General features: G+C 43.0%; 1 protein-coding gene across 1 annotated transcript; it reads left to right on the top strand.

The window, feature by feature from the left end:
* The first annotated feature begins 1,022 nt into the window (after positions 1 to 1,022).
* On the top strand, positions 1,023 to 16,904 carry LOC121532547 (protocadherin Fat 4). Its single transcript, XM_045205227.1, has 30 exons — positions 1,023 to 1,166; positions 5,290 to 5,358; positions 5,688 to 5,851; positions 6,052 to 6,096; positions 6,226 to 6,315; positions 6,452 to 6,541; positions 7,047 to 7,154; positions 7,251 to 7,364; positions 7,472 to 7,565; positions 8,516 to 8,628; positions 8,848 to 9,021; positions 9,223 to 9,351; positions 9,632 to 9,787; positions 9,990 to 10,170; positions 10,485 to 10,618; positions 10,706 to 11,653; positions 12,014 to 12,139; positions 12,578 to 12,823; positions 13,091 to 13,189; positions 13,468 to 13,640; positions 13,838 to 13,989; positions 14,132 to 14,439; positions 14,589 to 14,699; positions 14,832 to 15,023; positions 15,119 to 15,213; positions 15,382 to 15,543; positions 15,870 to 16,058; positions 16,259 to 16,336; positions 16,513 to 16,552; positions 16,637 to 16,904. The coding sequence occupies exons 1-30, from the start codon at positions 1,088 to 1,090 to the stop codon at positions 16,745 to 16,747; spliced, it is 4,770 nt and encodes a 1,589-aa protein (XP_045061162.1). The 5' UTR covers positions 1,023 to 1,087; the 3' UTR covers positions 16,748 to 16,904.
* The last annotated feature ends 1,618 nt before the right edge of the window (positions 16,905 to 18,522 follow it).

Genomic DNA, 18,522 nt, shown 5'->3' with positions numbered 1-18,522 from the left:
GTTTAGATTCAACTGACTAAGGGCTCTATTCAATTTGTATTGCGGAAGTTCAGTGTGACAGCATGATAGAAATTATAAGGCAAATTTCAGCTGAGACTGCGCATTCACGGTAAACGCTGCATATGTCGTCTCAATCGGAACTTACCTTTACATTTCTATCTTGCAATCTGTAACGCTTCAGCGATACAGATTGAATATAGCCCTACAGTAAGTTCCAATAAAAAGCTGCAAAAAAGTAAGGCCATCTTTAGCCGCAAACTGATACCACACCTTAAAGTTAAAACGTTTGTGAAAGTAGAAAGAGATGATTAAAGTGGTTTTACAAGCGGGTAACTGGTACAATGGGTCTGGTATGGATATGGGTCTGATCAATATCTCAATAGCGGTAAATTTAGTGATAAGGCTGAGGTGTGTTTGACAGGCAGAGTACCAGATTTTTGGCATTGATATGTTGGTGGTGGGAAGGCTGAAGGCACAACCACTGTTAAAACTATAAAACACACTCCCTTTCCTCTTACAAGGAAATGAAACTAAGACCTCATACTATACCGTATAGGCCTACCAATGTAGGATCTTAATTTGATCACTCTTTTGTTGCTGGTAATTATCCTGCACAGCAGGGAATTCAAACTTGTAGTGTATTTGAGTTTTAAAAGGCTTCTAAAGTTAGAAATTTGGACTTTGATTTCAGAATTGATTTGCCCTGACGAAAAATTTATCAACCTCCCCAAAAAATGCATTAATTATAATCCAAATCATAATTCAACTTTCCTGTTGCTGTAGTATTATTTTCCTGCTGTAGCAAACTGGATCAAATTAAGATCCTACATCTGTATGTGGCTGTTACAATGGATGCACAATACATTCCATGGTGTTGTCAGTGCACCTTGGACCTCTTTATACCCCAGTAGTCAGGCAGTTACACTTAATAGCAAGTCATAAACCTGGAGGGAAAGATATTGTAGGGTAAATAAGGTGTGGCTATTTCAATACTCCCTTTATTCAGGAAATCAGTCAGTCAGTCAAGCAGGTGTTGTGGACATCACTGTAGCAGGGGGTGGAAAAGTAGGGACAATCACCATCCAATATGGGGACTATACGTTTTATGTGGATGTTACTCCTCTCAGGCTCTCTATGTGTTCATGTTGTCAGGGGCATCCCCATCGGTGAGTACAGTTTGTTTGTGGCTGCATTTTGAAGATTGGTATGATATCAATATGGTACATGGTTTGGGGCATACTGTATACAGTAGATCAATATACAGTGGGGAAAAAAGTATTTAGTCAGCCACCAATTGTGCAAGTTCTCCCACTTAAAAAGATGAGAGAGGCCTGTAATTTTAATCATAGGTACATGTCAACTATGACAGACAAAATGAGAAAAGAAAATCCAGAAAATCACATTGTAGGATTTTTAATGAATTTATTTGCAAATTATGGTGGAAAATAAGTATTTGGTCAATAACAAAAGTTTCTCAATCCTTTGTTATATACCCTTTGTAAGCAATGACACAGGTCAAACGTTTTATGTAAGTCTTCACAAGGTTTTCACACACTGTTGCTGGTATTTTGGCCCATTCCTCCATGCAGATCTCCTCTAGAGCAGTGATGTTTTGGGGCTCTCGCTGGGCAACACAGACTTTCAACTCCCTCCAAAGATTTTCTATGGGGTTGAGATCTGGAGACTGGCTAGGCCACTCCAGGACCTTGAAATGCTTCTTACGAAGCCACTCCTTCGTTGCCCGGGCGGTGTGTTTGGGATCATTGTCATGCTGAAAGACCCAGCCACGTTTCATCTTCAATGCCCTTGCTGATGGAAGGAGGTTTTCACTCAAAATCTCACGATACATGGCCCCATTCATTCTTTCCTTTACACGGATCAGTCGTCCTGGTCCCTTTGCAGAAAAACAGCCCCAAAGCATGATGTTTCCACCCCCATGCTTCACAGTAGGTATGGTGTTCTTTGGATGCAACTCAGCATTCTTTGTCCTCCAAAAACGACAAGTTGAGTTTTTACCAAAAAGTTATATTTTGGTTTCATCGGACCATATGACATTCTACCAATTCTCTTCTGGATCATCCAAATGCACTCTAGCAAACTTCAAACGGGCCTGGACATGTACTGGCTTAAGCAGGGGGACACGTCTGGCACTGCAGGATTTGAGTCCCTGGCGGCGTAGTGTGTTACTGATGGTAGGCTTTGTTACTTTGGTCCCAGCTCTCTGCAGGTCATTCACTAGGTCCCCCCGTGTGGTTGTGGGATTTTTGCTCACCGTTCTTGTGATCATTTTGACCCCACGGGGTGAGATCTTGTGTGGAGCCCCAGATCGAGGGAGATTATCAGTGGTCTTGTATGTCTTCCATTTCCTAATAATTGCTCCCACAGTTGATTTCTTCAAACCAAGCTGCTTACCTATTGCAGATTCAGTCTTCCCAGCCTGGTGCAGGTCTACAATTTTGTTTCTGGTGTCCTTTGACAGCTCTTTGGTCTTGGCCATAGTGGAGTTTGGAGTGTGACTGTTTGAGGTTGTGGACAGGTGTCTTTTATACTGATAACAAGTTCAAACAGGTGCCATTAATACAGGTAACGAGTGGAGGACAGAGGAGCCTCTTAAAGAAGAAGTTACAGGTCTGTGAGAGCCAGAAATCTTTCTTGTTTGTAGGTGACCAAATACTTATTTTCCACCATAATTTGCAAATAAATTCATAAAAAATCCTACAATGTGATTTTCTGGAGAAAAAAATTCTCAATTTGTCTGTCATAGTTGACGTGCACCTATGATGAAAATTACAGGCCTCTCTCATCTTTTTAAGTGGGAGAACTTGCACAATTGGTGGCTGACTAAATACTTTTTTCCCCCACTGTAAAACTGTTAAGATCAATTATAAATGTTAGTCGGTAATTGATTTGCCTTTGTATTTTTATTATTATTATGTATTTTTGACACTTCATTTAGACATTAGTAAACAGAGGTGGAGACAGGCAAGTTGGAGTAACAGTAGAAAGGGTGAATGCGGGGAATGAACCGTAGGGAGACGCAAATATGTGGCTGGAGCCGGGAGCGTTGCAATTAGACCTTCATGACGCATATATTTTTGTTACCTAACTACAGTGGCGATTTTAGCATGTAAATCTTGGTGGGGCAAATTCCAAAAACATTTCTTAGATGCATGCCAGCAAAGCCACTACACAATACAAAACAACACCAAAACAATACATTAATTGCGCTATAACGGTGAAAAACGGTGCCCACAAACTGTTAGGGCCTATATAAAGCTGTCCCAACAGCAGAGTCCCAACAGCAGTGCCAACACATTACCACTGCTACACCTGGCTATCAGCGGAGCCTTGTCTGCCAACGAAACAGTTCATTCAGCCTCATTTATTGCCTTTCAAAAAAACATAGCTGATATGGCTGACTTGCATAAACAAATGTGGTATCTACTGACAATTGAGATGTACAAACTATGGCATAAGGGGACGACAAGCGGATAAGAGACAGTCCGTAATTTCGATTAAGACATTCATGAGCGAGCTAGGACGGACATAGTCAATATAACTATTTGTTCAGCACTTTTGAAATGTACAGCGACAGAATTCAGAACATGGGCCGTTCTTACAGTATTCTCCCTGTACACCAAGTCAGAACCATAGGATAAATAAAGGGGGCATATAATCAGACAATAAAAGCTCTTACAATATTCAATGATTACATTTCTCTAAAACAGGCTATAGGCTACATGTGCACCATCAAGTCAGAACAGTAGGGTAAGTTATGAGGGGGAAAGGGACCAAATTATTATGGTGAGGCACATGGGCTACTAACAGCTTACTACACAACATACACTTAGCATTACTTTCTTAGCTACAGTATACATATCTCCCTGGCATATTACATCATTTATGAAGCAGTATACAATACATTTTTGGCTCACCTTGTTGTGCTGTGCTCACTTGAACAGGAAGGTGGTGCGGCAATCCTTCTGGGAAAATTTTGTCATCAAACTTTGGCATCAAAGTCTGGCATTCTCTGGATTTATGGTGCTTTCAAGACAACTGGGAACTCTGAAAAAAACAAGGCCGAATCATGACGTCAGTGATCTTCAGGTCGGAGCTCTAGAAAGAGGTCTGAGTTCCCGACTTGGAATTCCGACTTGAATGACCGTTAAAAACGTATTTTCCCAGTCGGAGCTCGTTTTTTTCAGAGTTCCCAGTTGTCTTGAACTCACTGAAGTCTGAGATTTTCCAGTTCCGAGTTTCCAGTTGTTTTGAACGCGGCAGAAGTCATGCTGGATTGACAGCATAGCCAATGTTTTCAACCTTTTCTGGCCCATGGTGTTGAATTTTTATCATTTTAAGCTTGGAAAAGAGACCCTTAAACCCAGACATGGACCACACACCCACTCCACTGAATAGCAGGCTAGTAATAGCTTTGCAATGCTTACAGTTAGCCACTGATTCCTTCCAAACCACTCATTGTTGAATTTGTGATTTCCAAATTGTTGTGTAATGTTTATGTCCAATGGCCGATGAGCACCGATACGTTTTATCTATAATTTCTCTTCATATGACAAGGATTTGCCAGTAGATTGTTGACGTGATTCATGATGATGACTGCTTGTCTAGTTTGCTAGCTAAGATTTTGAAAGTATGATGTTGACATGATCAGTCCAATCAAATCTACAGTAGATATAACGTGATTTGACATGATTTTATACATACATACATTTACATACATTTAAGTCATTTAGCAGACGCTCTTATCCAGAGCGACTTACCTGTGGCCAATGACCTTGAGCCTTTTTGAATGGGCACTTCTAATGTAAGTCTATGGCAGCACCCAAGGGGCTTGAATTTTCGAGCTCTCCCCGTAGATTGTGTGGTAATAAAGTGTCCCCATGAGTGACAGAACACTGAGCCAATCACGGCACAACTAGAGAACATTACCAGCCCCTACGCTCCGTATTTTCCGCTGGCTGCCCCACCACCACAGAAAGCACTGAGCTAGGCTGAAACACCTGCATTAAGTAGCTGCCTTACTCAAAAAAGCAAAAAAGAGACCATGTTTGTATGCGGTTTTATTAACTCTATGATAATTATTTTATTTTTTTTTACATTGTTTGCAAACTGATATGTGACACGTATTAATGCAAAACAGGCAATACAGGAGATATTGACACAACTCAAATAGAATTCACCAGAATTCTGATTAGAGATTGTCATTTGCTATTTCATGATGCTAAAGATCCACATAAACAATACCATGTTTCCCATAATGTTTATTTCTAGGTACCTCATCAGTGGACTGTGCTAAAGGGTCAGCCGTGACACTGGGACCTGTGGATGAGGAATATATGGGTAAACTAATCATCAATGCAGTCATTCATTGCAGTCATCCATGCCATATCCATTCAAGTATTATATTTGTTCATGAGTCACCAAACCAATTTGTCTTACCATTTGTCTTACCGGTATTTCTGTTAATAAAGGATTACACAGGAGAAGAGAAAGATGGCTGGATCAGGGGAAAAATTAGATTTATAGAATGGGTTCAGTCTTTTTTTGTAACAACCTTTGTTACAATATATTGACTCTAATAGGGGGAAACATTCAGCAACATTCAATAAGAATTGCTGGTACTATACATCACCAAAATGAATATTTGCCTCCCCCTGATGCTACAACAGGTGAAGTGGAAGTCCTCAATGAGATCCCTGTGGGTAATACCTTGAGGCTTGTGGCGTATGCCTTTCCAGACCACATCAACTTTCTCGAGTTAGTCTACACCCCTGGGAGTACAAATGCAACAGTCCGTACCAAGATGGCACTGGATGCAGATCTGTTACCACAGGTGAGATGGTTATGGTTGCTCAACAACTTCTAGCTCTGGTCCAGGGTGTTAGTGCGCGTTCCTCAACTAAACTCCTATAGTAGAGGAATGCGCAGTAACACCCTGGATCAGAGCTATACAACGTTATTCATAGTCTAGCATGGTTCACTTTCGGTGCAAAGGGTTCTTTAACTTTACATTTATCCCCCCCTCTCTTGTAGACTGGCGGGCAACTTTGGTATTCTGTTATGTGTGTGAATGGCGAGGTAAGTAAAATTGAAAGATTATAAACTACAATGGTTAATATATCTTTGTATGCTGTATATGATGGATTGTAACAATATATTGTATTGTATGAGAAGTGCATTCTGCTGACATAACTGTTATCTCTTCAGCTAGAAAATAAACGAAAACTTATCCTCACCGACGTAAATGACAACGCTCCAATATTTGAGCAAAAGGTGTACATGGAAACGATATCTGAGGTAAGGCTACATCAGTCTACAGTAGATGAGTTGGCAAAAACATAATACTCCTATCCTACACATTGCAATACAATGGAGAGAATAAGCCCCTACGGGTTGTTTACGTGGTTAACCACCATGTGATTTGTCCCTCCAGATTCAGGCAGTGAATACTGAGGTGATCAGAGTGAAAGCTGTGGATGCCGACATCAGCATAAACAACAACAGAATTACATACCGCATATTGGTGAGTCACACCTGGGCCTGTATTCACCAAGCGTCTCAGAGCAGGAGTGCTGATATAGGATCAGTTTAGTCTTTTAGATAATAATGAATAAGAAGGGAGACCTGATCCTAGATCAGCACTCCTACTCTGAGATGCTTGATACATACAGGTCCTGGTCTATACTTTGTATAAGTGTAACAGCAGTGGTTCTGTGACCACACTTGAGTTGCATTGGCTCCCTTGACATAGAGGGATGGACAGGAGACTCGGGTTCGAATCCTTTTGGCCACATAGATTACTCACAAACGACATGATTAATATGTCACATTCACCAAAGTAAACATCTAGTCTAAACTGTCCATACAACTGTCTTACAAAAATATATACAGCTACAATGTAGGTCTATAATCTATAGCAGGTATTAGATAACTATGACTGAATAGACTTATCTGATTCTTCCTCTGATACTGTTCCACAATGACTTGGCTGAGATGGGATAATCTCATAGTCTTCCACCTTATTTAAGGCCCCAGCACCCGCTGACTTTGAGGTCCGCAACGATGGGGCTGTAATGCTGAAGAGACCTCTGAACTACAACATCGCCCAAAACTACAACTTTAAAGTTGAGGCTCGGGTAGGTGACCTCACCATATCACACCCTACCCCATTGGTCCATAAATGGATATCCATGTTTATCTATTAATAATGCTTCTGGGATTCTTCCTTTTAGGATAATGGTGATCGCTTCGACACAGCAACCGTTCTTCTTGAGATTACGGACTTTGATAATCTGAATCCCTATTTCAATCACAGCCTTTACCAGGCTACCATACAGGAAGACCAAGTGAGTGTCATCATACCCATCAGACTACAAAATGTAATCTATGTCTCCTTAAAGCTACTGTGTTGCCATGGTTGTGAGGTCTATTCAATACATAATCTCCTCTTTAGACGGGGCCTTTCCTCACCATCGAGCCAGAGGCCATAAAAGCACAAGATGGAGACACTGGCATCAATGTGGCTATAGTCTACAGCATCAGTTCAGGTAATCTACCGGAGGCTTTTATCACAGGCTTGGACTACAACTCCCATCAGCCTTAGGAAAACAAATTGATATGAAACAAGTACACTATATATACATAAGTATGTGGACACCCCTTCAAATTGGTGGATTTGGCTATTTCAGCCACACCTGTGTATAAACTCAAGCACACAGCCATGCAATCTCCATAGACAAACATTGGCAGTAGAATGGCCTTACTGAAGAGCTCAGTGACTTTCAACGTGGCACCGTCATAGGATACAAACTTTCCAACAAGTCAGTTCTTCAAATTTCTGCCCTGCTAGAGCTGCCCCGGTCAACTGTAAGTGCTGTTATTGTGAAGTGGAAACGTCTAGGAGCAACAACGACTCAGCCGAGAAGTGGTAGGCCACACAAGCTCACAGAACGGGACTGTCTATGGAAGCAACGTCAGCACAAGAACTGTTAGTCGGGAGCTTCATGAAATGGGTTTCCATGGCCGAGCAGATGCACACAAGCCTAAGATCACCATGCGCAATGCCAAGCGTCGGCTGGAGTGGTGTAATGCTCGCCGCCATTGGACTCTGGAGCAGTGGAAACATGTTCTCTGGAGTGATGAATCACGCTTCACCATCTGGCAGTCTGATGGACGAATCTGGGTTTGGCGGATGCCAGGAGAACGCTACCTGACCCAATGCATATTGCCAACTGTAAAGTTCGGTGGAGGAGGAATAATGGTCTGGGGCTGTTTTTCATGGTTCGGGCTAGGCCCCTTAGTTCCAGTGAAGGGAAATCTTAATGCTAGACGATTCTGTGCTTCCAACTTTGTGGCAACAATTTGGGGAAGGCACTTTCCTGTTTCAGCATGACAATGCCCCTGTGCACAAAGCGAGGTCCATACAGAAATGTGTTTGGTTCTGTTTACTTTGTGGTGAAATGTTGAAGTGAAATGTTGTTGTGTGACTTTACCTCAGTATCGCCAAGCAAGTTTCTGAGTAACTTCAACATCGACGCAAACAGTGGAGTCATCTCCGTGGTGACTGGGCTGGACAGAGAGGAGATACCCACAGTCACTGTCAATATCAAGGTATAGGGAATTGTAGCTATAGCATTCTAGCGTTTTACGACTATTCTGAATAAGGACAATCTTACTTCTCTCAGTTCATTCTCACTGTAGATTTACTCACTCACAATCACAAGTGTCTTTAAGAAAGTTAAAATGGTATAGTCATTAAGAGGGCTGGGTACCGTTGCATACATTCCAAGTTATGGATGTCAGATATCAACGTCTATCACTTCCTTCCAGGCATCTCAGCAGGATGACAGCCTAAAGACTGCTGATGCTTTGGTGTCTGTTACAATCGAGGACGTCAATGACAACGCTCCAGAGTTTGACAAAGCCAGCTACTCTGTCGCACTATTGGAGAACTCTCTAAAAGACACAGTTGTTTTCAGAGTCACAGTCACTGACCTGGACAAGGTAGGAACGGTGGCCTAGAGGTTCATTACACATACAAAAAAATGGGTGATGGGTTTACACAAAAAGAGATGTATTTCACTACTCAAGCTAGGATGCGATGTCAATAAGTTGTGTCTGTTTCTACATGAACCAAATCATTTGTCACACTAAAACGTTGTTTTTTCCCCAATTGGACATGAAACCATTTTGTGTTTGCCTCAGGGTGGATTTGTGGGAACGTTGCGGATCCTTCCGGAGACTGAGCCTTTCTCCATACGTTTGGATGGAACTGTCATAGTGAAGAGTTCAGCTGACCTGGACAGGGAGACTGTTGGAAACTTCCTCTTTCAGGTCAGACACTCTGAAACATAGCAGTACTTAGACCTACAACTTGTATCCATTTAGCAGCAGACATAATCACAATAACTTATAAATCAGCAAGGAACCTGTAAATATGTCTAAAAAGGTGCAAACTCCAAGTCTAATGGCACTTGGCAGTGCCCTGTACCATCTAATAAAACGTACACTGCACATAATATCTTATCAAGAGGTCTGTCAAAATGGGCAGTGCACACATCAGTTGATATGCTGTTGAACACCTTCCCATGTCTTCCCTACATCCAATATCAAGATTGAAGCACGGGAAAACGACCCACCTAACCACATTGTGTTGGCGGATGTGAACGTCACCCTCCTGGATGAGAATGACAACAGTCCTCAATTTAAGAGCTCCAGGTACGAGGGCAAAGTCTTCAAGAACCAAACGGTGGGGATGTTGGTTACCCAGGTAAGATAGTTTCTAACCTTTAACCTCAATTCGTCACTGTGTTTGTCAAAGTGTTTTGTCAGAGGCATTTACGATGTGGGAAACACATGATAGCCTCTTCATCAGCTGATGTCACCATACATATCCATAGTAACACGATTGTAAACAGAAAACAATGGTATTGCATTGTCACCACATGCATTTTATGCTATGTGTTTGGTAGGTTGAAGCAGCAGACCTGGATTCTGGTGTTAATGGACAGGTCAAGTACTCAATAGAGTTTGGGAACCTGGAAGGATATTTCTCCGTCGATGAAAACACAGGCGAGATAAAGCTGGAAAAAAACATTCCTCTGGAGGAGAACAAGGTCCTTCAGTTCTCTCTCTATGTGACAGCAAGAGATGGTGAGTCTAGATACAGTCTCTGTATACAGAGCTGGAATGTACTGTCATTTAAACAATACTTTTGTGGAGCGCATTGTAGTGTGGAATTCATCTGAACGTAAAGTTGAGAAGATATGTGAAAGAACACAAGCAACTCAAGCAAACATACCATAGACTAGTCATCATAGTATATATACACTGTAGACTAGAAGAATATGAGAAGAATAGTGTATATCTACGGGAGGCTAGTCAGTCAACAGCTGGAGATTTGGTTATGGGTTCCCCAAAAAATAGCAGCCCAAAGTGACTGTGGATGTTCTCCTCCTGTCCTGTAGGGGGCATTATATCTCGTTCCTCCGCGGTGCTGGTGGAGATCCAGGCACCTGGAGATTCCAAACCCCAGTTCCTCTTGAACACCTACCATGGGAGCATAGAGGAAGAGAGGGTTCCAGGGGTGGTGATTGTCAAGGTGAACTTCCCCAGATCCACTCAATTCTACTTCATCTGAAAAAACAACCAGATCGATCCAATAACATTTTTGTCACCCCATATACAGGTGACTTTCCTAGCAGTAACTCCAGTAGTTCCCGTGACGCTTCAGGTCCTGACAGACGTCGACAAGTTCGCCATTGACTCCAAAGGCGTTTTCACCTCTAAGGTCAAACTAGACTATGAGACCCAAAGCAACTACTCAGTCCAGATCGCAATCTCAGATGGCACTAGCAGCGATGAGGCAACTGTCGTGGTGGAAGTGATTGACATCAATGACAACAGCCCCGTGTTTGGCGCCAGCTCTGTGACACACCCGGTCCCAGAGGATACGGAGGTAGGGGCCAACCTCACTGCCATGACCGCCACGGACGCGGACGACGGCTTCAACAGGGAGCTCCGCTATGCCCTCCGGGGAGGCGAGGGGAAATTCGCTATCGACCCCAAAATGGGGATGGTGTCCCTGGCTGGGGCGCTGGACAGAGAAACCAAAGCAGAGTTCAGCCTGGAGGTGGTGGCTCAGGACCAAGGTCGTCCAGCTCTCTCTGCTACCGCTACCCTGCTCATTCAAGTATCTGACATCAACGACAACATTCCAAGTTTCTCCAAGACGGAATATGAGGTTGAGGTCTTAGAAACAGAGTCTGTAGGAACGACACTGGTCACCCTGGCAGCGGTGGACCTTGACGAAGGCACAAACGGTGCAGTGACCTATAGTATATTTCAGCAAGACCCTCCCTCGACCGTGGCGTTCTTCCAGTTGGACTCTTCCACTGGGGTACTGCGGCTGGCTCAGGCCTTGGACTATGGAGCAGTGAAGGTGTACAACCTAATGGTACAGGCTGCAGATGGGGGGACACCATCCCTCGTTGGGAATGGATCAGTGGTGGTGAGGGTGAAAGATGTGAACAACAACCCGCCCCAGTTCAGCGCAGAGCGCTACGATGTCGCCGTCTCTGAGAACCTGGCCAGCGGAGCGGCTATCGTGACCCTGGAGGTCACCGACGAGGATGAGGTCAGAGAAATGAGACTGTCAATCATCATGAGATCAATTATATTTCGTTATGATGTAAACAATATCTATGACATTACTATCTACATTGAGATCAGTGATATATCTGCACGATATGAAGAATATTGACTACGGTATATCGATTACGGGATATCGATGACGATATATCAATGACTATATATCAATGACGTATATATATATATCGATGACAATATATAATGGCGATATATAATGGTGTATATCATGACGATATCAACAATCTGAAAATATTTCAATACATCCATCCCACTAATACATTTCTGACTAACGTTGGAATGATAAGCTGACACGCACCATTAACATATCTCTGTGTTATCCTTTTAGGGTGGATTCTCGAATGGTCACTTCATATTTACCAGTGATACCTTCAACATAAACAAACAAGGTGTTGTGTCCCTGAAGAATGATGTCACCTTGGACAGAGAGACGAAGGATAACTATGTTTTACAGGTATAATACATCATGTCAATCAACCATATGCTTTAGCTGCATTTCTCATAAGGTCTACACCCAAATATAGGCCCCAATAACAGTTAGGTGTACTTCCATAAATGTAATCCATGTAGAGGAGGGAAACTTTTTCATATCTTAATGATGGGCAAGGACACAACTGGAGGAGAATCTATCTCTTCCTATCATCCTTACCTCAACTCTACCCCACCTAGACACCTAAGTAAACATTGTCTTTGCTCATGTTGTTATGTCATATAGGTGATAAAATTGACGATGTGGATAGGCAAATGCAGGCTGGTAATTTGACTTAAGATGCTCAGTGAGACCATGAAGGTCAACAACGTTACGCGTTGGAGTCAAGAATATCAACAATGTTACATGTTAAAGTGTCAACTACGTTACCTGTTAAAATCTTACCCCTCTCACTGTGTTCAGGTGGTGGCGGTGGACAAAGATGGCCTGAACGCCACAGCCCAGCTCAACATCACCGTTCTAGACTACAATGACAACATCCCCCAGTTCCCTACTCTTCCAGACCCCATCCCTGTCCCTGAGGGGGAGTACTCTGACAAGTCTCCAGGAGAGGTGTACCATATCCTGGCCACTGACTCAGATCTCAGCTCCAACGGAGAAGTCACCATCTCTATCTCCTCATCCACCACGCTCTTTCGCTTCAGGGAGGTGAGTCAAACCGAATAATGAAGCTTCTGGTAAACCTTCTTTACATGATACATTTTATTAGATGAGAATTTGGATCTAGGGTACCAGGTTGTCAATCATTTTGATTAAGAAATGACCAAACACAAAAAAAGCAGATGCTTTTGATGACCTCATCATTGGCAAACCATGTTTCTTCTAAGGACATTTCATCTCAGCATACAAGCTTAATCATGATCAGTGTTCTTAGGGTAACACTGTGTATTTACACTAGTGTGTCTTGTGTTGAAGGATGGGATGCTACTGGTTGTGGGTCCTCTGGATCGGGAGACCAACGACATCTATGAGCTGGTCATTGTGGCCACTGACAAGGGGACACCACAGAGACAGGTACTATATACAAAACACAGTAGCCTAATTCATAGGAATACTTCACCCTGAAATCAGTAAATGGTCTAAAGTGGATATGTGTCCATATTAGATGGTGCTGATCTTTCCCATTCATTCATTTCACAATACCGTACCAATACCATTCTGTACCTCAAACCATACCAGTACCATATCATAACACCATATACCACAATACCATAACACACAATAGCAAAGTTCTGTGCAGCCTGCCTTCTTACACAAAGTTGGTTTCAACGATTCCAACCCCACTTCACCAGAACATGACCAGCATCAGAGTGAGTGTGACAGATGTGAATGACAACACGCCAGTGTTCAGTGCCGATACGTACACTAAGAGCATCCTGGTGAAGGACGCCAAGGTGGGGGACGTGCTGTTGACCCTCTTTGCCACAGACAAGGACATGGGCCTGAACGCACTGATCACCTACAGGTTAGCCATGCACTGCTGTCCAACTCACACACACCTCTGTTGTACTTTCTACTCCCAGTTGTAGAGCCGATACTGTAGAGCTGAGTTTCAAGTCCACTTTAAGGAATAGAATCGGCCTAAATGGATCCTTAACGATGAAGAAATTGTCTGTTTTTGCTCTGAGTTATGCGTCAAATGCTTCTCCTCTGGCTATCTAGTTTATCCTCAGGCACCTCCCCTCGCTTGGCCCTGAATGGTAGCACAGGAGAGGTGACTGTGGCCTCTGACCTTTCTGATGTCACAGAGGACACACTGCTTGAACTCACTGCAATGGCAAAGGACAGCGGACTGCCTCCTCTGAACTCCACAGGTCAGGGATCGAGCATCACAAGTGGGCTTGTGTTTGTCTGTGTGTTTTTGTGACGTTGAGTTAGAGTGTATTATATCGTATGTTAGTCTGAATAATGATGGATGCTAAATCTGTGTGTGTGTTCTCTTTTTCCCCCTCATAGCCAATGTCCAGGTCCTCCTGATGACTGTCAGCCTTGGAGTGGACGTGGCCTTTGAGAGCTCCTCCTACAACTTCAGCGTTCCGGAGAATGAACTAAAAGGGATACTCGTGGGGACAGTGAAGGCAACCCCAGGGAGCCCCGTGTTTGTGGTCAAATACGTCCTGACCACGCACACAGACCTGTTCTCCATCGATGCCCTGGGAGCCCTCACCACCAGAGAGAAGCTGGACAAGGAGACTGAGGAGTGGTACATCCTGGAGGTGGAGGCAGTGGACTCCAGGACTCCCCCTACTTCTGCCGTCGCAATGGTATGACCCATCCTGGTACCTGGCGACCAGATTTAGATGAAGTTCTGGAGGTGTTGCTTAGATTAAAAGATATCATCATATGGAGGAACAGATTTAGAACCACAAGTAACCTTTCGTCCCTCACTCTCTTCCCTCACTCTTCCTCTCAGGTCAGGGTGCAGGTGGAAGATGTGAACGAGGCCCCAGAGTTCAAGGAAGAGACTTATAAAGCCAAGATCTTCAGCATTGCCCCATACAAATACCCTGTGGTCCAAGTTCAGGTAAGGGATGCAAAAGTGAACAGCGGGATAACCACTACATCCCTGGTGCCATGTCAAAGTTGACATAAGTTCTCTCATCCAGCTCCTCCAGCTCCTCCATCCTGACCCCCCACTCTTCTCCCCTCTCCCCAGGCCACAGACCCAGATAGTGGTGACAGCGGGCGTCTGGAGTACAGTCTGACGGAGCCCAGCTCGTCCTTTGACGTGGACCATTCCACGGGCCAGGTGTATGTGGTGTCAGCGGTGGGATTAGAAGGAAAGACAACCGCCCTCCTGGTGAAGGCCACAGATCCTAAAGGACTCCATGCTACAACCATGGTGGCGGTGAGTGGTGACAACAGTGTACTGTTCATATGGTAACACATGACCTGACTCACTTGCAACAGTAGATACAGTATGCTGCTCTATTCTGCCCCCAGGTGGACGTGCAGGGAAGTGCCAGTAGTGATTTCGTAGTCATCTCCCTCAATCAGGCCACCAATGTTGTGGAGAAGAAGGTCCCTGAGATGGAAGAGTAAGATATTAGAACTGAAATCAATGTTTTTGGACCACACAATATGGACCACACAAAGTGTGTCCTTTCCTTGGTGGGGCTGTTAGAGTGGGTCCTACTGCCCACTTTCAATGCTCTTTATCTCTCTTCCTCCGTCGTTCTCTATCTCTCTCGTTCTCTGTCTCTAAGGTCTTTAGGGCGAGTTCTGGGCTGGACCATGAAGGTGGTAGGGATTTCCAGCACTAGCAGAGGCGCTGTTGCGTCCCGGGAAACTGGGAGCGCCGCCAAGACGTTCGTTAGCTTCATTGCCGCGGACGGCGGGGAAGTCATCCCTGCCGAAGACGTCAAAAAGTAAGACCAATGTGTTGTTGAAAATCACTTCATCCACAACAAATTAGCCCATCCTATAGTTAGGAAATCAAAGCCATTGTTGATTAAAGTTTAACTTTGAGGGTGGTGGGTCTGGGGTTGGTCTCATTAAGGGAATTTTAGTGCAACATTCTGAAGTAGGTGACATAGACATACAATGACGATGCAACATTGCTTCCACAATTTTCTATTCTGCACGATGAACATCCATGTCTGTTCTACACGATACAAATCTATCTGAACATTCTGTAATGTGACGTTGCGTTCTCAAGAATAAGCCCCAAATGCCCGTTCTCTGTCACCCACAGCAAGCTGCAGAGTGAGGCGAGCACGGTGAAGGCGGAGCTAGAGAAGGTGTTTGGGGCGGGGCTGGAGCATGTGGTGGAGGAGGAGTCAGCCGACCCCGCCTCTGACCAGGTCATAGTCATCGTCCTGGGCGTCCTGTTCGGCCTGAGCCTGCTGGGATTGGTGGCGATGGTGACATTCACCGTTATCAAGTGAGTAGCTCATTCATGTTTGTTATTGTGTTTGTTATCAACATGAAGTTAAGATTACCAGGAAATTACTTATGATAATGAATCTAGCCCCTGCCACTAGCCATATTTGCAATTATGACCCCCTTATCCCCAAAAGGACTATGATACAAATGATTCTAGGCTAACCACTGATTCAACATCTCAATTTATTTTCCTTTTAGGTTCAGAAGGATGAAAGGACCCATAGAAGACTCCTATAGGGAAAGCTTTGACATTGATAGGCAAAATGAAGCTTACACGTAAAGTATTGTTGTTTGAATATGCAATACATATGTCATAACCTTTGATTAATTTGAGCATGATTGAATGACGATAGGATGGAATTGAACGAGTAATATTTCAAATCAATGCTTTCTCATTTTTAGACAGCTACTATGAGAGTTCTCTTTCTCATCCTCTTTTTCTTCTGCTTTAGAAATAACGAGATGATGGCATCCGCCACAGGCTCAGAACAGGTAAGAACCCAGGCCAAACACAGGCCATTCAAATATACAGAGTGTGATTGGTTGTTAAGGGTGATGATTCATGCTGTTTTTTAGGGGCGAAGGTCATGGAGAAAGAGTAAGACTTCACTGGAGGCAGAGCCAGAGTGTGACAGACAAGATAAAGAAGATAGTGACAGCGACAACAGCCACATCTCCTCTCTTTAAGTCCCACCGACATCTAAACACAAACAAACACACCCAATGAATGTCTGTGCACCAGAGCAGCGAGACAGATCGAGCTACACTGCAATCATTAGTTTGCTCTGACTTATTGGTTGGCTATCGGTTGGCTATTGTACTAATAAAATGCTTTGACAGTCAATTGCTGCCTACAGTCTATGCTGCACTCACATTAGGAGCATTTCTCTCTTTTTTTAAACACCTTTGGCCAATACATGTAAGAATAAAAAAGGCACTGATATGAATATGAAAATGTTAGCACTTTAAGAATAGCACTTACTATGAATTATGTGATATGCTAATATATTGTTTCTGAGTGCTAATGATGGTATGTATTGCCTCTGTCACCAAACTCTTCACTGTGCAGTTAGGTTTAACTTATAAAAAAGATATACCCTGGATAGAAAGCGTCTTATTATTTTTACTGACATTACTCTATGCTAACGCTTAGACTCAATCCTTTAGAAATGGCTAGAGCTTGAGACAACAGGCTCATGTTCATTATGCACCAAATGGAGGAAAACAGACTGAAACGGGACTACCTAGACTTGTCCAATAAGACTCATTTTTGTTTTCTGTTGGATGCTCTAATGAACACTACCCAGATGTCAGCAGAAGGATCAAGACGATTACTGGATCAATATATTATTTTGTAGCCCCTAAATCTATGCTATTGTCCCATTACTATTGTAGGTCTAATGGATGGTGGGGTGTTTGTTGTTTTAAAAAAATAGCTGTGAAATGATTGTTTCTGGTGAATTTTTAAGGGAAAATAAAAAATTTAAATGCCCTGAATTTGTTACCCAAATCACAACTGAAACACCAATATTTTGCTATATTACTTTAAACTGTGTTCTTACTCTTAATAGTTCAGGAAGTCACCACCACACCACTTCTTTAACCATTTAAATGTCAAAACCCATTATATTTGTGTACCCTTCATCACGCTTGACTAGTACATGGTCTTGAATAATTTCTTATACCCAGTGCTTAACTTGGACTGAAATAAGGTGCTGGTACTCATTTTGGGTGGCGGTACTGTTTACATTTAGGTGCAGGAGCTCCCCAATACTTTTGAGCTAATATTCTAAGAGGAACAGGAGCTCAAGCATTAGAAAATGTGAGGTGCCGGTACTCGGCTCCAGTGAGATCCTGCCCAAGTCAAGCACTACTATACCCAATTAACTTAAAAGGAGTCAAGGCAATTGAGTCCAGAAACTTCTTACTTGGTTACACAACTCAAATTCTCAAAATCATTGACAATACCACCGTAAGTAACCCGAAATGGGATTTAGATTATATGAAAGAGGCGTATAATGCATGGGATTTAATGAGCGCACAATGGCCTGGAAATATAATTAGGAAGGAAAAAAAGTTAACTAAGAATTTAAGTAATTTGGCAATGGAACAAAATAGTATACCTTATGAAAAGAGTGAGCCCACATGGTCTATAAAGGGATATGACAAAATGAAAGGAATTTATCCACAGTTAATGAATTCTATTCACCCTCCAGTTTATATCACAGAGGACAATTTAGAAGATGATAGAAACATATTTGATCTGTTATTTATAGAATCTGATGGAAGTCAGGCTAATAAAAAATGTTGTCCTAAAATCAGTTCTGCATACATGTTTCCTAAGGTTAAAACAGATAACTTTGAGATCAAACGGTGGCGCGAGGAATGCAGGGCATTGTGGTTACAACAATTAAGTAGAGCTTTTGAAATGGCAGAAAGACGGTTTAGAGGTATAACAGGAC

Source organism: Coregonus clupeaformis, chromosome 20 (assembly GCF_020615455.1).
Source record: "Coregonus clupeaformis isolate EN_2021a chromosome 20, ASM2061545v1, whole genome shotgun sequence".
In the NCBI taxonomy this organism is placed as follows: domain Eukaryota; kingdom Metazoa; phylum Chordata; class Actinopteri; order Salmoniformes; family Salmonidae; genus Coregonus; species Coregonus clupeaformis.
This window is presented reverse-complemented; position numbering and strand designations above follow the sequence as displayed.

Excerpts from the sequence above, each read along its gene's own strand:
- LOC121532547 (XM_045205227.1), top strand. The coding sequence starts at position 1,088 with ATGGGGACTATACGTTTTATGTGGATGTTACTCCTCTCAGGCTCTCTA. Across the intron at positions 6,316-6,451 it reads ACATGGAAACGATATCTGAG|ATTCAGGCAGTGAATACTGA; the intron begins GTAAGGCTACAT and ends TTGTCCCTCCAG. Across the intron at positions 7,365-7,471 it reads CTACCATACAGGAAGACCAA|ACGGGGCCTTTCCTCACCAT; the intron begins GTGAGTGTCATC and ends TCTCCTCTTTAG.